General features: G+C 40.6%; 1 protein-coding gene and 1 pseudogene across 4 annotated transcripts; both read left to right on the top strand.

Moving 5' to 3' along the window:
- The first annotated feature begins 4,338 nt into the window (after nucleotides 1–4,338).
- Nucleotides 4,339–22,762, top strand: LOC139186504 (dihydrodiol dehydrogenase 3-like). Of its 4 annotated transcripts, XM_070801109.1 has the most exons (11): nucleotides 4,340–6,795; nucleotides 9,598–9,765; nucleotides 10,041–10,157; nucleotides 11,455–11,532; nucleotides 11,950–12,072; nucleotides 12,920–13,029; nucleotides 14,077–14,242; nucleotides 20,399–20,481; nucleotides 20,583–20,732; nucleotides 21,105–21,476; nucleotides 22,570–22,762. In XM_070801109.1, exons 1-9 carry the CDS (start codon nucleotides 6,715–6,717, stop codon nucleotides 20,605–20,607), a joined length of 951 nt encoding a protein of 316 aa, XP_070657210.1. In that variant the 5' UTR covers nucleotides 4,340–6,714; the 3' UTR covers nucleotides 20,608–20,732; nucleotides 21,105–21,476; nucleotides 22,570–22,762. The 4 variants fall into 4 exon arrangements, with proteins under 4 accessions (XP_070657208.1, XP_070657210.1, XP_070657209.1 ...); XM_070801108.1 differs by having other exon boundaries at nucleotides 20,583–21,476; XM_070801110.1 differs by lacking the exon at nucleotides 20,583–20,732.
- On the top strand, nucleotides 6,804–9,565 carry LOC139186505 (U4/U6.U5 small nuclear ribonucleoprotein 27 kDa protein pseudogene; annotated as a pseudogene).
- Nucleotides 22,763–22,863: the final 101 nt, after the last annotated feature.

Here is a 22,863-nt window from a genome sequence, read left to right on the forward strand (position 1 = left end):
TCCAGCCAGACATCCTGGAGTGTGAAGTCTAGTGGGCCTTCAGTTCAGTTCAGTTCAGTCACTCAGTCGTGTCTGACTCTTTGCGACCCCATGAATTGCAGCACGCCAGGCCTCCCTGTCCATCACAAACTCTTGGAGTTCACTAAGACTCACGTCCATCAAGTCAGTGATGCCATCCAGCCATCTCATCCTCTGTCGTCCCCTTCTCCTCCTGCCCCCAATCTCTCCCAGCATCAGAGTCTTTTCCAATGAGTCAACTCTTCGCATGAGGTGGCCAAAGTACTGGAGTTTCAGCTTCAGCATCATTCCCTCCAAAGAAATCCCAGGGCTGATCTCCTTCAGAATGGACTGGTTGGATCTCCTTGCAGTCCAAGGGACTCTCAAGAGTCTTCTCCAACACCACAGTTCAAAAGCATCAATTCTTCAGTGCTCAGCCTTCTTCACAGTCCAACTCTCACATCCATACATGACCACAGGAAAAACCATAGCCTTGACCAGACAGACCTTTGTTGGCAAAGTAATGTCTCTGCTTTTCAATATGTTATCTAGGTTGGTCATAACTTTCCTTCCAAGGAGTAAGCGTCTTTTAATTTCATGGCTGCAGTCACCATCTGCAGTGATTTTGGAGCCCCCCAAAATAAAGTCTGACATTGTTTCCACTGTTTCCCCATCTATTTGCCATGAAGTGATGGGACCAGATGCCATGATCTTTGTTTTCTGAATGTTGAGCTTTAAGCCAACTTTTCACTCTCCACTTTCACTTTCATCAAGAGGCTTTTTAGTTCCTCTTCACTTTCTGCCATAAGAGTGGTGTCATCTGCACATCTGAGGTTATTGATATTTCTCCCGGCAATCTTGATTCCAGCTTGTGTTTCTTCCAGTCCAGCGTTTCTCATGATGTACTCTGCATAGAAGTTAAATAAGCAGGGTGATAATATACAGCCTTGACATACTCCTTTTCCTATTTGGAACCAGTCTGTTGTTCCATGTCCAGTTCTAACTGTTGCTTCCTGACCTGCATACAGATTTATCAAGAGGCAGGTCAGGTGGTCTGGTATTCCCATCTCTTTCAGAATTTTCCACAGTTTATTGTGATCCACACAGTCAAAGGCTTTGGCATAGTCAATAAAGCAGAAATAGATGTTTTTCTGGAACTCTCTTGCTGTTTTGATGATCCAGCGGATGTTGGCAATTTGATCTCTGGTTCCTCTGCCTTTTCTAAAACCAGCTTGAACATCTGGAAGTTCACAGTTCACGTATTGCTGAAGCCTGGCTTGGAAAATTTTGAGCATTACTTTACTAGCGTGTGAGATGAGTGCAATTGTGCGGTAGTTTGAGCATTCTTTGGCATTGCCTTTCTTTGGGATTGGAATGAAAACTGACCTTTTCCAGTCCTGTGGCCACTGCTGAGTTTTCCAAATGTGATGGCATACTGAGTGCAGCACTTTCACAGCATCATCTTTCAGGATTTGAAATAGCTCAACTGGAATTCCATCCCCTCCACTAGCTTTGTTCATAGTAATGCTTTCTAAGGCCCACTTGACTTCACATTCCAGGATGTCTGGCTCTAGATGAGTAATCACACCATCATGATTATCTGGGTCATGAAGATCTTTTTGTACAATTCTTCTGTGTATTCTTGCCACCTCTTCTTAATATCTTCTGCTTCTCTTAGGTCCATGCCATTTCTGTCCTTTATCGAGCCCATCTTTGCATGAAGTGTTCCCTTGGTACCTCTAATTTTCTTGAAGAGATCTCTAGTCTTTCCCATTCTGTTGTTTTCCTCTATTTCTTTGCGTTGATCACTGAGGAAGGCTTTCTTATCTCTTCTTGCTATTCTTTGGAACTCTGCATTCACATGCTTATATCTTTCCTTTTCTCCTTTGCTTTTTGCTTCTCTTCTTTTCACAGCTTTTTGTAAGGCCTCCCCAGACAGCCATTTTGCTTTTTTGCTTTTCTTTTCCATGGGGATGGTCTTGATCCCTGTCTCCTGTACAATGTCACGAACCTCAGTCCATAGTTCATCAGGCACTCTATCTATCAGATCTAGGCCCTTAAATCTATTTCTCACTTCCACTGTATAATCATAAGGGATTTGATTTAGGTCATACCTGAATGGTGGGCCTTAGGAAGCATTATTATGAACAAAGGTCGTGGAGATGATGGATTTCAAGCTGAACTATTTTAAATCCTAAAAGATGATGCCGTTAATGTGTTGCCCTCAATTTACCAGCAAATTTGGAAAACTGTAGAAAATGTCAGTTTTCATTTCAATCCCAAAGAAGGGCAATTGCAAAGAATGTTCAAACTACTGCAAATTGTACTCTTTTCACATGCTAGCAAATTAATGCTCAAAATCCTTCAAGCTAGACTTCAACAGTATGTGAGCCAAAGACTTCCAAGTGTACAAGTTAGATTTAGAAAAGGCAGAGGCCCAGAGATCAAATTGCCAGCATCCATGGGATCATAGAAAAAGCAAGAGAATTCCAGAAAAATATCCACTCCTCCTCACTGACTATGCTAAAGCCTTTGGGTGTGTGGATCACAACAAACTGTGGAAAATTCTTAAAGAGATGGTAATACCAGACCATCTTACCAGCCTCCTGAGAAACCTGTATGCAGGTCAAGAAGCAACAGATAGAAGTGGATATGGAACAATGGGCTGCTTCAAAATTGGGAAAGAAGTATGTCAAGACTGTATATTATTGTATCCTGCTTATGTAACTTATATGCAGAGTACATCATGTGAAATGAAGGACTGGATGAATCACAAGCTGGAATCAAGATTGCCAGGAGAAATATCAATAACCTCAGATACGCAGGTGACACTACCCTTTTGGCAGAAAGTGAGGAGGAACTAAAGAGCCTCTTGATGAAGGTGAGGGAGGAGAGTGAAAAAGTTGGCTTAAAACTCAACATTCAAAAACTGAGATTATGGCATCTGGTCCCATAAGTTTATGGGAAATAGATAGGGAAAAAATGGAAACAGTGACAGGCTTCATATTCTTGGGCTAAAAATCAATGTAGACTGTGACCACAGCCATGAAATTAAAGACACTTGCCTCTTGGAAGAAAAGCTATGAGAAGCTTAGAGAGCATATAGAAAAGCAGAGACATCACTTTTCTGACAAAGGTCCATAGAGTCAAAGCTTTGGCTTTTCCTGTAATCATGTAGGATGTGAGAGTAGGACCATAAAGAAGGCTGAGCACCGAAGAATTGATGCTTTTGAACTGTGGTGCTGGAGAAGACTCGTGGGAGTCCCTTGAACTGAAAGAAGATCAAACCAATCAACCCTAAAGGAAATCCTAGTTCCAACCATGATATTTATTGAAAGGACTGATGCTGAACCTGAAGCTCCAATACTTTGGCCACCTGATGCTAAGAGCTGACTTATTAGAGAAGACCCTGATTTTGGGCAAGATTGAAGGCAGGAGGAAAAGGGCCAACAGAGGACAAGATGGTTGGAGGACATCATTGACTCAATGGAAATGAATTTGAGCAAACTCTGGGAAATAGTGAAGGACAGAGGAGGCTGGTGTGCTGCAGTCCATAGGGTGGCAAAGAGTCGGACACAACTGAACGACTGAACACCTCATTTTTTGCCTTGTAGACTCTTCCGTCATCTTCAGAGACAGCACATCACATCTTGGAGTGTCTTTTCTAATGCTCCTATCTTCCCACCTTCTCTTTGACTACAGCCCTCCCAGGTCCCAGGACTTTGTGATTACACTAGGGTGACCCAGGTAATCCAGGAACATCCGCTGTCTCATGGTTTTAATCACCTTTGCCAAGTAGTTCCCTGACCAGGTTCAAAACCTGTGCCCCCTGTAGTGGAAGCACAGAATCCTCACCACTGGACCACCAGGGAAGTCCCAGGTTCAGAAGTTTTTACCCATAATTTCACCACATACATTTTGCACCCTTTTCCCTTACTTGTCTCCTTCTGAAACCCCTATCATGTGAATGTTTTTATGTTCTATTCCCTAGTTAGAGAAGCATTCTTAATTACTATTCTGAATTCTGGTAAATGAATTATTTTGGTAAATTATTCATCTCTATCTCTTTAGCAGATTTTTTCAGGTGTTTTTCTTATTGTTTCATTTGAGACAAATTCCTTTGTCTTCTCATTTTGCTTTACTTTCTCTGTCTCTAGGAAAAAGAGACAGAAAAAGTGAAAAAGTTTCCTGATCTGTTCTTACAGGGGTGTCCTTGTGTGGATGCATCCTTATGCAGTCTGTGTGCCCAGAGGCTTTGGGGCAAAGCTGGAGCTGAGGTGGGCAGGGTCACCCCTTCCCAGGGTGTGCTGGCAACTGTCACCTCAGTGGGACAGGGTGGGGGAGGCAAGAACAAGAGCCCAGTGTGAGCAAAGGCTTCTCCTGTGCTCGCTGACTGTCTCAACCCTACTGGGCCAGGTAGGTCTCAAGGGGCTGGAGCAGAAGCCATGAAGGTTGGCCTCAACTTAGTTCCACCCCTTGTAAGTGTGCACCCCCCTCCCCATCCCTGATACTGGCACCTATGCCCCAGAGGGGAGCAGAGCTGGAGGAAGGTGTGCTGGAGCAGCCCCTGGCATGGATGGCCATGCATGTGGTGCAACCCTGGCACACACTGGTCAGAGCTCCAGACTCTGCTCCTCTGGCTCCTCTCTGATGGTTGCGCTGCCCCATCCATACGTGTGTGTGTTCCTGTGTGTGTTCCTTTGTGAATGTGTTCATAGTTGGGTACTTTAAACAACTTGTTTAACAAACAAGGCAAATACTCTTGGTAGATTTGTTCCTTGTCATGATTTTCCTTCATTAGTTTGCTTGGTATGCTCCTCAGTTCAGTTCAGTTCAGTCGCTCAGTCATGTCCGACTCTTTGCGACCCCATGAACTGCAGCAAGCCAGGCCTCCCTGTCCATCACCAACTCCTGGAGTTCACTCAGACTCATGTGCATTGAGTCAGTGATGCCATCCAGCCATCTCATCCTCAGTCGTCCCCTTCTCCTCCTACCCCCAATCCCTCCCAGCATCAGGGTGTTTCCTAGTCCTGGTTTTAGCCCAACAGGAAAACTGAGGGGTCTCAGTTCATTTCTGAGTCAGCATCTTGCCTGGCCTGTGGGCGGCTTTCTGATTCTGGTGTATTTATGACTGTTTTTGAATGCTCTATGTTCCTCCTCACCCAAATCCACACCCCAGTTCTACTCAGGGCTTTATTAATACTTGGTCTAGTCTACGTCTCCCCCATATTCCTTTGTCCTTTTCCTTGGCCCCATATATACATATATATGGGCTTCCTTGGTGGCTTAGATGGTAGAGAATCTGCCTATAATGCAGGAAACCTGGGTTCAATCCCTGGGTCGGGAGGATATTCTGGAGAAGGGACTGGCAAACCGCTCCAGCATTCTTGCCTGGGGAATTCCATGGACAGAGGAGCCTGGTGGGCTATTGAACACAGGGTCACAAAGAGTCAGACATGACTGAGCAACTAACACTCACTCCATATATATATAGTCCCCCTGCAGCTGTAATAGCCCCTCTAGCTGCTCTTCAGTTTAAGTTTAGAGTTAAGTGGAACAGACAGCAATCTCCAAACAGCCCCCAAGTAGGTTGGAACATTGCACACAGGTTTTCTGTGATCACTTTGGTTTGAGGGAGGCAACTGGGAGCTGATCAAGACTGCACTGCTCCAGACAGGAGGAGGGTACAGGTGAGTGATGCACAATGAAATTCCTTGTCACACTCTGTTCTGAATTTTTCCTAATTGCCTGTTTGCTACTACTACTTTGTTGCTGTCGATCTTTGTTTGACTGTTTTCCAGAACTCCTATGAGGTTTTTCAGCTGCTTTCTCTCTCTTTTTTCATCTTTCCTTGGGAGAATTTAGTCTTCCTAGCTCACCACTTTGCTGGCATCATAGTACATATTAAACTTTTGACTTCACAATATAACCATGTAGCATTGCATGATAATTTCTCCTACTCTTCCTGAATTTGTTATAATTTAAGTTGTTTATAGGTTATTCTTTTATGAGTGATGCTGAATAAGATAGTAAGTTAAGTGAAATATGTAAAATATGTATCAGTTACATTATGAGAGTACTCTAAAAGTTATATAACTAAGGACAAGGTATAAGCACTCGAAGTCTGTTTGCACATATGCATTGCATATGGTGTCCTAAAGCTATTAAGAGTTCACCTCCAATAAAGACTTTGCCAAATGTCTAGTTCTGGTATCCTGTTCAGGATGTCACCACTGTAAGATCTGTAGCAAAATAATTTTGCTGGTGGGAAATATGAAAAAGGAAATTTATGTTCTTTTGAAGTTTTAATTCTTTATTAAGGGATAGCATTTTGAAAAATCTTTATTAAACACTTTTGTATGTGAGTGTGTTTGTACTGTAAGGAAGTTGTTTCAATTGATGTTTGATTGAGATTGGCTTCATAATAGAAAAATAAAAAAGATTACTGTGTAGAGTTTCTTGTGCAACTAATGATTAATAATTGTTTAGCACATCTTATCATTATTTGATACTTAAGGTTATATTGATTAAAAAAATCAAACAAGTTAACTGATTTCAATTCTCTTCTTACTCTATGGGTACTGGTTTAGTCATGCTCCTCCTACAACATATCAGCTAACATTGGATCCTGCAGCTGGGTGTTACCTTCCTGTTATTTATCACTGTGAGGGAAGAAGAAAAAAAAATCAGTCTGCTTACTCAGAGGAGAAACAGGCAATGGATCCCAAAAGGCAAGTGAAGCTTAATGATGGCCACTTCATTCCTGTCCTGGGATTTGGAACCTATGCACCTCTAGAGGTAAGAGTAGTGGTTTGGGGTTGAGGTATAAAAAATAGTGGATGTAACATGAGTGAAAGGGATGTGGGGTCTCAAGTCTTGAGTCCCCATGTGACACTAGGAGGGTCATCTGGCTCATTAACCAGGCTAGAACCATGCCCTATGAAAGAGGAGAGAGCATCCAGTCTCCACTCTGCATCAAGGTCTGAGGCTGTGCTCACCTGCATATTACTCTGGGTTCCCCTCCAGTTTCCATCTCTTTCCCAGTTTGGCAGAAGAGGTGAGACTTGGCCATCAAGATCACTGACTGTCAGCTGCTTTGTTTTGAGGGGGATTGCAATGGTGGGGTTTCTCTGTATATTTCATTAGTTTCAGAACACTTTTCTTCTTCCAAAAAGACATGATCCAGAGAAGCATTTGAGGTGGAAGGTCCTGAAGATGAGGTGACTGAAAAATAATGGGAGAGAATTGCTTTTCTACTGTGGGATATCTGCTCAGTTCCAGGGCAGAAACACTCCAGCTATATTTTTCCCTGTACTTCTCTTTCTACTTGGAAACTTCTTCTGATGGGAACTATAGTATCATTTGAGTGGGAGGGGGATATAACTGAAGGGATATTACTGAGGGGATAAACTACAATCTTACAAGCCAGGTTTTGCAATGTGTTCTTGGGTTTCATTGTGTGTTTTTTTTTATTAAAGTATAGTCTGAAGTGCCTGGGCATAAGTGGGGCTAGTGGACAAGTCTTTAGACTGGAAGGCAGAAAGTTGGCTGTCCGTCTTTAGAGCATGTAATTTTCACAAGGGACTGGTCCTTAAACTTTGAGTCTCAGCTTTTTCATCTATAAAACAGATAGAAATATCCAGAGACATTTTGGAAACAGAAGACAGGACTTTGTAGGACTCAGGGGGTGAGGGCGAGGAAGGGTCCAGCCTGTCAATGAAATTCACTGGTTCATGGCTCAGTACATCCCCAAATGTCCGAGCATTTAAGAAAAACCAGGAGCAGACACAACAGAGGGAAGTTAGACCAAATATATATCTCCTTGAAATAGGAAAGATTCTGAATCACATAAAAAGAAACGGAGGACTTGTACTGGAGAAGGATTCCAAATGGGTCGCAGCCGCAGCCGCGCCCCACAGAGGTAGCGGAGGCAGTCCGGGTCCACATCCCGGGAAAGAGAACACAGGCGCCAAGAAAGGTCCGGGTTCCGGGAGCAAGATCAGAGAAGAAGCCGCTCTCGCTCCCCACCCAGAAAGCGTTCCAGGTCCCCAAGACCACATAGATCCACATCTTCCCTTCTCGACTGAAAGAAAGAAGAGATGAGGAAAAGAAAGAAAGAGCAAAGAACGTCAGATAACTGAGAAAGACTTAGAGGGCAAAACAGAGGAAGAAATAGAAATGATGAAGTTAATGGGATTTGCCTCCTTTGACTCCACAAAAGGGAAAAAGGTGGATGGCTCTGTAAATGCCTACGCCATAAATGTGTCTCAGAAGAGAAAGTATAGGCAGTACATGAATCCATCAGGTGGATTCAACAGACCTTTGGATTTCATTGCATGAACGGAAGTGTTGAAGAATGATGTTTTTTTCCCCTCATCGTGATCAGAACAGTGGATTTTTGTATTTCATATGCATCAAAAACAGGATCACAGTCCTTCCTCCTTTTATAGTAAGAAAATTTTATTTATGATGTGTGTAGTTCACTTACCCTGCCTCAAAAAAAGAGAAGTTAAATATTACATTTTTTTCCTTTAGGAAATATCGTTTGGGGCAGTCATCAACCCCATTTTTTTGTCCTTATTCCTATAGAAACTGTATATGTTTTTCTCTTGGATGCTCTTTATGACTTTTTAAAATACATAAAAGTAATTTGGAAGTAAGTTTCTCAAATAAAGCAATACTTTCTAAAAAAAAAAAAAGAAATGGAACATTTATTCAGCATTATAAAAAAAATAATCTTGCCATTTGTAACCACACAGATGAACTGGGAGAACATTAAGCTAAGTGAAATAAGCCAGAAATAGAAAGATAAATACTACAGGATGTCTTTATAGGTGGATTCTCTAAAAGTGGAAGTTATAGAAGCAGAGAATAGGGAAATGGTGACCAGAAGCTGGTGTCAAGGCTGGGAAAAATGGGAAGATGTTGGTCAATGGTATAGACCTTCAGTTACAGGATGAATAAGCCTGAACAACTGGTGTATAACACAGTGACTATAGTTAAGGATAATGTGCATAACTTGAGATTTTGTTAGATTAGATTTTAAGTCTTCTTACAAACAACCTTAATAGTTAGCTATGGGAGGTGATGGATCTGTTACCTAGCTTGATTGTGGTGATTATTAACTATGGATTCTTATATGAGAACATCACTTTGTACACCTTGAATAGATACAGTTTTATTTGGTGCATTCTGTGTGGTTTCACTGGTAGACAGAGGTCTCAAATGCTTTCACTTGGTTTCTTGCTGCTTTTACCAGGCACCTTATACCTTTGTATATAAGTATACATCTCACAGTATAAATGCTACTCATGATTACAACTTAATGAGTCTTTTGGCTTCTAACAGCAAATCACTGAACCTGGAGGTATTCTTGGGTCCTCTGAGGTCAGCAATCAACCACTAGTTGCCTGGGGTTGAAGGGTTCCTGGGTGTCCATGGAATAACTTCCAGGAATGTTCAGGGAAACTATCATGGGTTCATCACCACACATATAGAACTAACCAAAGGCACAGAGCAAAGTCAATCCTTGGGAAGATCAAAGCTTGTACCTTAGCAATCTCTTAATCATGTGGATATTCAACATTTTTGTTTATGTAGACTGCTAAGAGTGAATCTCAGGAAGTCACCCAATTTGCTATAGAGGTTGGGTTCCGCCATATTGACTGTGCTCATGTGTACCAAAATGAGGAGCAAGTTGGCCAGGCCATTCGAAGCAAGATTGCAGATGGCACTGTGAAGAGAGAAGACATATTCTACACTTCAAAGGTACTATGCATGTTGTGTATGAACATGTATGCAAGTGATTGTGCCAAGGTGACAATTATATAATGGGATCATTTGTTTGGTGATCTATGCTTATTGGTAAATTCCTAAAGTATTAGAATTTCCTGGTGGTTCAGTGGTTGAGACTTGGTGCTTTAATGCCATGAGCCCAGATTTGATCCTTGGTCAGGGAAGTAATATCCCACAAGCCTCACAGTAAGGCAAAAAAAAATATCTGAAGTATTATTAATAAAACTTGCGTTCTTTAATCTCTACAGCTTTGGTTAACTTCCCTTCGACAAGACTTGGTCCGACCAGCCTTGGAAAAGTCACTGAAAACTCTTCAGCTGGACTATGTCGATCTCTATATTATTCATTTTCCACTGCCTGTGAAGGTTGGAAATATGTGTGATCACATCAATTTTATTTCTTGTGTTAGAATGTGCATCAACTTGCATGGATGGTTGAATTAAGATTTGTCCTAGTAGGTTGAAGGGACGATTACACTAGAGTAGAATCTCCCAAACAATAATTTGTGATCATCTTTTTACTGAGTTTCTTTGAATCCCTTACATGCCTCCCAGAGAAAGGAGTTAATAATCTGAGAGTCTCTGCCAGAAAAATTTGAAGAAGTAGAAGCAGGCCAATTCTGCACATAGTCCTGAATATGACTCCTGAGTCCCTGGGGATTTCAAGAACCAAGAGTTTGGTGCAGCCGTGGTGAGCATGACACTGCCTTACATTGAACATGATGAGTTTCTCTTGTCTTTCACCCTTTCAAATGAGCATATTTGGTGGTGCTCCCTCTGGGTGCATCTAAACTTTGTTCCTTTACAAGGACTTGGGAGGAATTGCCTCCTCTCTTGCCTGACTTCATGATGAGGTTTGTAGACTGCACTTAGCTGCCAAGAATGGTTTACTGAGAACTTTTGATTTCAAGTTACAAAAAACAGCTCAAACCATCTGATGCACAATAGCTTAGTGGACTATGTAGATGACAAGTCACAGCCACAGACAGATTGGGGATTTGCAGTACTCTTCAGAAATGTCTCCTAATTTCTACTAATTTCTATGCCTTATCAGGATGTTACTCATGGTTTGCTTATTTTTTTCCTGAAAATTTTCCACTGATGGCAAATATAACCTTGGGGCAGCTCAAGGTCCGTGGCCATGAACATTTGACACCCCTGATCTTCCACAATGGTCTCAAAGATCTTTGAGACCTTGATCTTCCACAATCCGTACCAACTTAAGGAGAGTCTTGCTGGTTCATGTGCCTGCTCTAGGGCATCTGATGCTCAGAGGGAAAAGGAAATCTAATTTTCTAGCCCAGGTCAAGGTTGAAACTTTTATTCTGGAAATAAAGCCATGTAACTTACTGCCATTCTCAGATCAGAGATATTTCAAAAGAGGGAAGTACAAGAACAGACAAAATTCACAGAAGTCACTTGAAGTCCTTTTTAGGACCTAGGAAAATTGTACTTATTACAACATATATTGAGTGTAAAAAAGTAGAATAAGCCTCCATCCCAATGACCTTGCTTACATCTCAATATGCAATCACTTTGCAAATATTAGTATCTAGAAAGTTGTAAACCTACCTCATGTAGGTTTAATCCTGGGTGCCTGGAAGCCTTGCTAAATGTGGAGAAATTATTTTTTGCATGTCTAAAATGACTGCTTCTATTCCAGCCAGGGGAGGAATTATTCCCAAAAGATGAGAATGGAAAACTGATACCTGACTCAGTGGATCTCTGTCACACATGGGAGGTGAGTTCCAAGAGTAGAGAGTTAAAGGAGGAGCCAGGAGAGGGGAAACCTCCATCAATTCTGCCTGTGAGCATGGGCTGTGGGCCATCAGACTCAGCAGTTCATGAACTCTAAGGGATGTGATGCTGGGGTTGTGGAGAGGAAACCATTGCTGAAATGTTCACAGAGAGGAACAGAGGAGGAGAATCTGGGACAGTGAGACAGATATCTATTTCCTTCCATGTGATATGTGTTCTCCAGGGTTTTCCAAGGAGGAGATGGCAATTCTTCTTTTTGTGTCATGCCATTCTTCCCCTCTTTCCTTCTTGATAATCAATGCTAATTCTTCTGGATGACACTTTTTACAGATTTTTTTCAGCTTTTATTCTTGTTCTATTGCCCATTCCAAGTGAATTTTCAGCACCCATCCATCCCCAGGCCCTGGAGAAGTGTAAGGATGCAGGGCTGACCAAGTCCATTGGGGTGTCCAACTTCAACCACAAGCAGCTGCAGAAGATCCTGAACAAGCCGGGGCTCAAGTACAAGCCCGTCTGCAACCAGGTGAGCAGCTCGGCTCCTCTCCCTCCTGCTCTTCACAACCTCCTTCTGCCCTGGAGCCTGATGTCTGTCTGTCCTCTCCTCCTGTTCATCTGACCTTTGTGGGTCAAAGGATTCTAGAGAGCAGAGCCTCTGTCTGGACTTTGTTAATGTAATCCATAACGATATCTCTGATAAAGTCTGGGTAGATAGGTGTGGACCGTTTCCTGGTAAATTGTGGGTAGAATCCAGAACTAGAGGAAGGAGGCATTTCCCTGAGATGGAAGGATGACCAGACGGAGGGTGAAAGTGGCTTGGAGTGAACTGCAAGCAGGAAGGAAGACCATGAAAATCTGGAATGGATTCATGTTGAGGTTTGACAGAAACCAGCAAAATTCTGTAAAGCAATCATTCGTCAGTAAAAAATAAATTAATAAAAAAAACTGGAATGGGAAGTAATAAAAGACAAATCAGCTGAGATGGGTGTTAAGAGTTCATGTGGGGCTCTGTTGGCTGAATCCAAAATCTTTGTGGCTCAGTATTTATGAGTCTCAACAGGGAGCACCAAACAGAAAAATGTGCTGGAGATGATGGAAATCATCCAGGCTAGAGGGTTAATTTAAAGGCTCATGGTGATGCTAACATTACATGAAATATTTACTCAGAAACATTTACTCAAATGAAGAGCCCACCTTTTGATTATTCAATCTTAAACTGGTTTTCCCATCCATGTCTATCATAAAATTAACTGTATAAACACACTTTTGACTATTTCTCTCTTGGTGTTGGTATTTCCAGCTTACATCTTTTCTGTCACATTAATAATACCATTCCATATAATCTGACACTCTTCTCTGTTGACATTCTACAGGTGGAATGTCACCCTTATCTCAACCAGAGGAAACTGTTGGATTTCTGCAAGTCACATGATATCGTTCTTGTTGCCTATGCTGCTCTGGGATCCCAACGTCTAAAAGAATGGTATTGAATCCTAATGAAGATAACAAGGAATTTATTTAAAATTAAATTTTTGATAAACTAGTTTAAATCATATATTACTCAGATAACTCATAGGCACAGGGGATAAGCAGGGAGGGATGGAATGAATCCTTCTCTTTTATCTTCCCATCACCCAGCCAATTTTTCTACATTGTATTAAATTGTTGACCCATCAATAACAAATGTCTGCATTAAAATTTATATATAATCCCCCAGTTGAGACCAGAGACACAAGCTTATATTATGATTTACTTATTTATTCAACTATGAACATGTTTCTAAAAATACATGTCTAAACCTCACATTGGAGAAGGAAATGGCAACCCACTCCAGTGTTCTTGCCTGGAGAATCCCAGAGATGGGGGAGCCTGGTGGGCTGTTGTCTCTGGGGTCACACAGAGTCAGACACGACTGAAGCAACTTAGCAGCAGTAGCAAACCTCACATATCTTTTATCTAAAATGGGGATAATAATATGTAACTTCCAGGTCTATCATGATAACAAATTTCAGTATGAACCATTTTTGTAAACATCTATAGAAAATTGCATAATATAAATAATGTGAAATGAATAGTTCTATTTTGGACTATTCAACTTGTATCAATACCTGTGAAAAGTGACAATTAAAAAAAATTTCCCAGTCTTTTTCCATTACTTTTTTTTGTGTGTGTGCCATTGTACAAACTTTAGAGCTATGAATGGAGAAAAACAACAAATGATAATTAAAAAAGGAAAAAAAAATCCATGAGTTTGGCAGTTCTGGTCTCACTCAAACATGCATCCAAATGACTGGGAGAACTTTGTAAACACAGATTGGGAGGTGCCACAGTTGAGGTTCTGATTCAGTGTGTCTGCATTTAAGCTGGGAATTTGTATTTCTAACAAGATTCCCAGTAATGCTGATGCTCTTAGTACACGGACCACACTTTGAGAAGCACTGGTATAGGACATACTTGGTCTGTTTGGTAAAACTACTCACAAACTGAGTACTTAGTCTCAGCTCCTCAGCATTTCTGAATTTCCTTCCAGGGTGAACCTGGACCTGCCCATTCTCTTGGAGGACCAGGTTCTTTGTACCATTGCCAAAAAACACAAGCAAACCCCAGCTCTAGTTGCCCTTCGCTACCAGATACAACGTGGGGTTGTGGTTCTGGCCAAGAGTTACAACAAGAAGCGGATCAAAGAGAACATACAGGTGATGAGTGGGGCTGTGGGCAGAGGGCTCCTAAGGAATATCCTTCTCGAGGGTCATTCTTTGTCCATCTCTCAAGACTTTCCTTGAGTCAAGACAAGTTACCAGTTCTTCCCCATGCATGAATGTGTTGTGTGTGTTCCTGGTGATTTTCTCCTCCTGATGTGGCAACAGAAGAGGTGACATGGCTGCAGAGGGTTCAGGTTGGACAGAAAACAGAGATTTTAGTTTCAGAGTTATGTCAGCCATTTATTCTATCATCTTGTACAAATGATATCTTATTTTCTTTGTTATCAGTTGATGAAATTGCATTATGTGATTTTTTTAGACCATTTGACCTGCTGTAACAAAATATCACAGATTGAGAGGCTGAGAAAAATTGAAATTTATTTCTCACAGTTTTGAAGCTGGAGATCTGAGTCAGGGTTCCTGTGTGATCAGATGAGGGCCCTCATCCAGGTCACAGGTTTCTCTTTGCATCTTAATATAATGGAGGGGGCAACAGAGCTCTCCCAAGTCTCTTATATGAATATGCTATTTTAAAATCTCATTTGTGAGAGCTCCACTATCATGACCTTTGAAAGGCTCCGTTTCGTTTTTTTTTTTTTAATAAATTAATTTAATTTACTTTACAATTTTGTATCAGTTTTGCCATACATTGACTTGAATCCGCAATGAGTGTATATGTGTTCCCAATACTGAACCACCCCCCCCACCACCTCCCTCCCCATCCCATCCTTCTGGGTCATCCCAGTGTACCAGCCCTGAGCACCCTGTATCATGCATCAAACCTGGACTGGTGATTCATTTCACATATGATATTTTACATGTTTCAATGCCATTCTCCCATATCATCCCACCCTCACCCTCTCCCACAGAGTCCAAAAGACTGTTCAATACATCTGTGTCTCTTTTGCTGTCTTGCATACAGGGTTATCGTTACCTTCTTTCTAAATTCCACATATATGTTTTAGTATATTGTATTGGTGTTTTTCTTTCTGGCTTACTTCATTCTGTCTTGATGACTGTGGCTTTGTAGTATAGCCTGAAGTCAGGCAGGTTGATTCCTCCAGTTCCATTCTTCTTTCTCCAGATCACTTTGGCTATTTGAGGTTTTTTGTAATTCCATACAAATTGTGAAATTATTTGTTCTAGTTCTCTGAAAAATACCGTTGGTAGCTTGATAGGGATTGCATTGAATCTATAGATTGCTTTGGGTAGTACACTCATTTTCACTATATTGATTCTTCCAATCCATGAACATGGTATATTTCTCCATCTATTTGTGTCCTCTTTGATTTCTTTCACCAGTGTTTTATAGTTTTCTATATATAGATCTTTTGTTTCTTTAGGTAGATGTATTCCTAAGTATTTTATTCTTTTCTTCGCAATGGCAAATGGAATTGTTTCCTTAATTTCTCTTTCTGTTTTCTCATTGTTAGTGTATAGGAAGGCAAGGTATTTCTGTGCATTAATTTTATATCCTGACACTACTATATTCATTGATTAGCTCTAGTAATTTTCTGGTGGAGTCTTTAGGGTTTTCTATGTAGAGGATCATGTCATCTGCAAACAGTGAGAGTTTTACTTTTTTTCTAATCTGGATTCCTTTTATTTCGTTTTCTGCTTTGACTGCTCTGGCCAAAACTTCCAAAACTATGTTGAATAGTAGTGGTGAGAGTGGGCACCCTTGTCTTGTTCCTGACTTTAGGGGAAATGCTTTCAATTTTTCACCATTGAGGATAATGTTTGCTGAGGGTTTGTCATATATAGCTTTTATTATGTTGAGGTGTGTTTTTTCTATTCCTGCTTTCTGGACAATATTTATCATAAATGGATGTTGAATTTTGTCAAAGGCTTTCTCTGCATTTATTGAGATAATCATATGGTTTTTATTTATCAATTTTTAAATGTGGTGTATTACATTGATTGATTTGTGCATACTGAAGAATTCTTGCATCCCTGGGATAAAGTGCACTTGGTCATGATGTATGATCTTTTTAATATGTTGTTGGATTCTGTTTGCTAGAATTTTGTTAATGATTTTTGCATCTATGTTCATCAGTGACATTGGCTTGTAGTTTTCTTTTTTTTGTGGCATCTTTATCAGGTTTTGGTGTTAGGGTGATGGTGGCCTCATAGAATGAGTTTGGAAGTTTACTTTCCTTTGCAATTTCCTGGAAGAGTTTGAGTAGGATAGATGTTCGCTCTTCTCTAAATTTTTGGTAGAATTCAGCTGTGAAGCTGTCTGGTCCTGGGCTTTTTTTTACTGGAAGATTTCTGATTACAGTTTCAATTTCTGTGCTTGTGATGGGTCTGTTAAGATTTTCTATTTCTTCCTGGTTCAATTTTGGAAAGTTGTACTTTTCTAAGAATTTGTCCATTTCTTCCATGTTGTCCATTTTATTTGCACATAGTTGCTGATAATAGTCTCCTATTATCTTTTGTATTTCTGTGTTGTCTGTTGTGATCTCTCCATTTTTATTTCTAATTTTGTTGATTTGATTTTTCTTCCTTGTTTCTTAATGAGTCTGGCTAATGGTTTTTCAATTTTATTTATCTTCTCAAAGAACCAGCTTTTGGTTTTATTGATTTTTGCTATGGTCTCTTTTGTTTCTTTTGCATTTATTTCTGCCCTAATTTTTAAGATTTCTTTCCCTCTACTAACCTTGGGGTTCTTCATTTCTTTCTTTTCTAGTTGCTTTAGGTGTAGAGTTAGGTTATTTATTTTACTTTTTTCTTGTTTCTTGGGTAAGCCTGTATTGCTATGAACCTTCCCCCTAGCACTGCTTTTACAGTTTCCCATAGGTTTGGGGTTGTTGTGTTTTCATTTTCATTCATTTCTATGCATGTTTTGATTTCTTCTTTGATTTGTTGATTATTGTGCAGTGTGTTGTTCAGCCTCCATGTGTTGGGATTTTTCTAACACCATCAACATATACATTTCAGTTCAGTTCAGTCACTTAGTCATGTCTGACTCTTTGTGACCCCATGAACCACAGCATGCCATGCCTCCCTGTCCATCACCAACTCCCAGAATTTACCCAAATTCATGTCCATTGAGTCGGTGATGCCATCCAACCATCTCATCCTCCGTCATCCCCTTCTCCTCCTACTCTCAATCTTTCCCAGCATCAGGGTCTTTTCAAATGTCAGCTCTTTGCATCAGGTGGCCAAAGTATTGGAGTTTCAGCTTCAACATCAGTCCTTCCAATGAACACCCAGGACTGATCTCCTTTAGGATGGACTGGTTGGATCTCCTTGCAGTCCAAGGGACTCTCAACAGTCTTGTCCAACATCACAGTTCAAAGGGATCAGTTCTTCAGCACTCAGCTTTCATTATAGTCCAAATGTCACATCTATACATGACTACTGAAAAAACCATAGCCTTGACTAGACAGACCTTTGTTGACAAAGTAATGTCTCTGCTTTTTAATATGCTGTCTAGGTTGGTCATAACTTTCCTTCCAAGAAGTAAGCGTCTTTTAATTTCATGGCTGCAATCACCATCTGCAGTGATTTTGGAGCCCTCAAAATAAAGTCAGCCACTGTTTCCCCTGTTTCCCCATCTATTTGCCATGAAGTAATGGGACCAGATAACATAATCTTAGTTTTATGAATGTTGAGTTTTAAGTCAGCTTTTTCACTCTCCTCTTTCACTAAGAGGCTCTTTAGTTCTTTTTCACTTTCTGCCATAGGGGTGGTGTCATGTGCATATCTGAGGTTATTGATATTTCTCCCAGCAATCTTGATTCCAGCTTGTGCTTCTTCCAGCCCAGCTTTCTCATGATCTACTCTGAATATAAGTTAAATAATCAGGGTGACAATATACAGCTTTGATGTACTTCTTTTCCTATTTGGAAGTTTGCGGGCACAAAAATTATAGCAGCAATCTTTAACTCACAAACCATCATGGTTTTATTTTGTATTTCCCTGAATATTATAGGGTTTCATTTTTATACATTTAATCTTCTTGAGTTTCTCTTTGTGTAGCTCCTTTTCAAGACTTTGTCCACTTTAGCTAGGTTGTTTCTCTTTTGATTTATTTGTAGGAGGCCATAATTGTACCCTTAGTCACAGCTATACAAGAAAGTCTCCCCACTTTCAGGATTTAATGCAGAGATCATTTCTGTGTCTCTTGATTCTGTGTTTTGACAATCAGCCTCAACTCAGCTCAGCTGCTATCCTCTTAGCTGGTCTTGCTCATGCATTTGCAACTCAGTGCAGAGCATCTCAGCAGTTCTGCTTTAACAGGTGGATATGACTCTTGTCAGAGGAGCCTGCATGCTTCTCCCTCTAGTTTTACATATATATTTGGCTAGACTGTGGTCAACTAACCTGGTTATCACGTCAGCACAGTACTATGATCCATAGTCAGTGAATGGAAAAAAAAATACTCTTCATTTATAGACTCAGAACTGACTCATCAATTCTGCCAAAGTTCACAGGTCCATCTAAGTCAAGGTCAAGTGTTGCTGCTGCTGCTGCTGCTAAGTTGCTTCAGTGTATGGTCCCCTAAAAAATTGTTTGTGTGTTTCCATTCAAATTTGCCCCTGCAGTACACCTAGAATTGGTTTTGCAATATAATATGAAAATGGTCACATATATGTTTGTTTGTTTATTAAATGGAAATCTAAGACAGCATGGATACCAAATCAATCTATCCTAAAGGAAATCAACCTTGAATATTCATTGGAAGGACTGATGTTGAAGCTGAAGCTCTAATACTTTGGCTACCTGATTGTGAAGAGCTGACTCATTGGAAAAGACCCTGATGCTGGAAAAGACTGAGGGCAGGAGGAGAAGCAGGATACAGAGAATGAGGTGGTTGGATGGCATCACCAACTCAATGGACATGAGTTTGAGAAAACTCTGTGTGTTGGTGGTGAACAGGGAAGCCTGCCTTACCACAGTCCAGGGTGTCACAAAGAATTGGATATGACTTAGCAACTGAATAAAAACAACATATCCATATTTTCCACAGATTTTCATGGTAAACTCTGTCATATATAGAGAGCCTATAAGTACATTTCTGGCCTCTTTCTTCTATTTAACTATTCAGTTTTCTGTACTGTGTTATTAAATTGTAAAATAAGTCTTATTTCCAGAATGGTAAATTCTTCAACCAGTTCATCCTAAAGGAAATCAGTCCTGAACATTCATTGGAAGGACTGATGCTGAAGCTGAAACTCCAATACTTTGGGCAGCTCATGTGAAGAGCTGACTCATTTGAAAAGACCTTGATGCTGGGACAGATTGAGGGCAGGAGGAGAAGGGGACGACAGAGGATGAGATGGTTGGATGGCATCACCGACTCAATGGACATGGGTTTGGGTGGACTCCGGGAGTTGGTGATGGACAGGGAGGCCTGGCATGCTGCAGTTCATGGGGTCACAAAGAGTCGGACACAACTCAGCCACTGAACTCAACAGAACTGAAGAATGTCTTGGCTACTTTTAATTAGTTCTTCTTTTATTTAAAATTTGGTATCACTTTGCTGATTTCTACAAGAGAATATGTATGTCAGTCTTTGATTCATGTTGCATTGAAACACTAGATCACTTCAGAGAAAACAAATTTCTTTATAAAACTGAGCTATCCATTTCATGATTATGATGTGAATTTTTAATATTTTAGATGTTCTTTACTGTTTAAACTTTTCTAACTTTATCTACAAAGGCATTTACATAAAGTTTCTTTTAGATTTATTCATAGATAAAGAGTAAGTTTGATATCAGATTCTTGGATAGGCTTTTGCAAGGAAGACTCCTCCCCACATGGCCTCAGTGCAATGCTGTCACACTTAGGGCATGTTGGGGAGTGTGAAGCAGTCTAATGTTTGTTCAGGTGCAGGTATTGAGGCAGGAGTTTTCAAAGACAAAAGGGTATTTTAGTACATTTCTTTTCTGTCTGAAGTGATTCACTTAGAAAAATAAAGGACTGATGCACTGTAATGTTTGTGAGGTGAACAGAGAAAGATGTGTGGGAAGGAGAGGTGAGAACTCAGCAGAGGGTCCCAGGCTTGTTCACCTGGAAGCTGAGGACAGACACGGCTTCCCTGTCCCCTCTATTGTCCCCATCCAGCTGGAAAGTCCTCCAGTTCCCAGGGGGAGGCCCTCTTCTTGTGGGAAAGGTAATGTGATTCTTCTTTCCTTCCAGGTGTTTGACTTTGAACTGACTCCAGAAGACATGAAAGCAATTGATGGCATCAATAGAAATATAAGATATTACGAATTTCTGCTGTAAGTGACTTGCAGATATTTCACATACATGGTTTTTTTTTTTTTTTGCTGTAGCAGGCAGATCAGTAGGGCAACTAAGCTTTTTAAAAACTTGATTCTAGGAAGACAGTCCTGATTCCAGCATAGAAGCCAACCAGAGTCTTCCTGCAGACCTCAAACCAGAGGTTTCCTCCTGGGCTCTGTCTCTGACCAACAGAAATGATTGGGACCTAGGACAGCCCATCAGTAAAATCCTCAGAGTTTACATCGTGGTAATTTCACTACTTTGTGCCCCTAATCCCTGTGCCTGGTGCACCTCCTCTCAGGGCTGAGGGACCCAGTAAACACAGAGGGCACAGTGCCAGCAGCCCACTATTCTTACAGGGACCTGTGAGTATGTTTAATTCTTTTTACATCAGGATAAAAAGGTTATATTAATAAAAACTGTATAATGATTAAGCCTTTTTGGATTACATTCATGTTTTGTTGTTGTTTAGTTGCTTAGTTGTGTCCAACTCTTGGGACCCTCGGACTGTAGCCTGCTACGGTCCATGGGATTCCCAGGCAGGAATACTGGAGTGGGTTGCCATTTTCTTCTGCAAGTTATCTTGCCAATCACTGAACCCATGTCTCCTACTTTGCAGGTGGATCCTTTATCACTGACCACCTGGGAAGCCCCCATTCATGTTATTCCTAACACAATGATAAAACATCTTGTTGACACTTTGTTATGGAGGAAGGTCCCATGAAGGTCAACCTGCAACAGTTTTGAGAAGTCACATGGGCCTGCTTCCCCGCCATCTCCTAAGGGTCTGGTACATTTTCTCCCTTACGGACATTTCTTCTCTAAGACACAGTCCATTTTTTTCAAATTAATCTCTTCATTGATCTTTTTTCCCTATTACAATTCCCATGTCCTCATCCTTGTTATCTCACAAAGCTGAATTACCCATAGATCATGAGCTTAACTGACCCTCCAGTGAGAGACTGCTGTGTCCTTAACAGGACACACTCAGGTAAGATCATCTGGGTCTCTGGTTTCTTGAGTGAAGACTCACTGCAGTTTAGCCTTTGTCCAGCAGAAGTCCATCCCCTGGGGAGCCCCCACCTGCTTGCCTTTGACTTAGTCACTAACAGAATTCCAGCTGCCTCATTACTGCAGGAGAATGTTAGGATTGAAGAGACAGAAGAGAAATTTGGAAGGGAGTTTAGAGAGGAGGGAATGCAAATTATTGATACAGTGAAGATTTCGTTTGAAGGGAAAGCTATCAAAACTCTCCCTATTGTTTGTAAAACTATATCACAATTCTGATAAAATACATGATAAATGAAAAAAAAGGTGAAATCTTACTTTTCTGCCCTTAAAGACTTTTAAGTATAATTCTATCTTCTCCTTCATTAGGCTGTGAATGGCTAGACTTATTCCTCTTTGTGAGCTCAGGTCAACAGCACAGCTCCTGGCACTTAAAATTGCTCAGAATGCACTTTTTAATGAATTGAATTGAAAAGGACAAATTGAATTGAAAAGGAAAAGTTTAAAAAGAAAAGTAGAAACATGGAGAAAAAACAATAGTTATACTAATTACTGAGTAACCGATGTTTTAATACATCATAAATTAAGAAAATATCAATGCCACTTTGTGCTGTATGATTATTCAGGTGACTGCGTGTCTCTTCAATAGATTAGAATTTCCTTAATGAAGACAGTCTGTATTTTTGGGGGTGCTTGGTATCTGCTTATCCATGGATGTGAGAAAAAAGAGCAGCTACTTTGTTTGCTATGATCCTTTTCATCGTCTAGAGACAGAAGTTCCACGAAGGGCGGGAAATGATCTCCAGAGTTAGCCCCAGGTCTTGTGCCCTCTTAAAATTGTAACCTGAGTCAAACTACCTGTCACTGTGGAGTGACGATTACACGTGAATGTTGGGACTGGACGTGCAGGTGCCATGTGCACATGGAGCAGACTCCTGCTGTGTGTTTGTTGGGGGAGAAGGAGGGATGTATTTGTAGATTTTGAATTTTAGGCCATCCTGACTGCACTCACAGAGTAATGCTGTCTATGACAACATGACAGAATTAATAAATGAACCCTCCTCCTTCTCTTTCAGTGGTATCAGTCACCCTGAATATCCATTTTTTGAAGAATATTGATTCTCAGGTCTCACTGTGGTTCTTCAAGAATTTCTTGCTTCTGGGGCTGTGAAGAGGATTTTTGTATGTGGTGACGGTGCTTGAATGAAGTGTCTCAACTTTTGAAAATGCCTTTCCTTGTGAAATAAACAGTTCATGAAACAATTAAAACTTCAAAGTAAGAATGCTCTTTTTTTCTGATAATTAAAAAAATTACAGGAAATTTGGAAAGTAAAATAGAAATGACAGAAAATAAAGATAAGCTGTAATTC

The sequence above is a fragment of the Bos indicus genome, chromosome 13 (assembly GCF_029378745.1).
Source record: "Bos indicus isolate NIAB-ARS_2022 breed Sahiwal x Tharparkar chromosome 13, NIAB-ARS_B.indTharparkar_mat_pri_1.0, whole genome shotgun sequence".
In the NCBI taxonomy this organism is placed as follows: Eukaryota; Metazoa; Chordata; class Mammalia; order Artiodactyla; family Bovidae; genus Bos; species Bos indicus.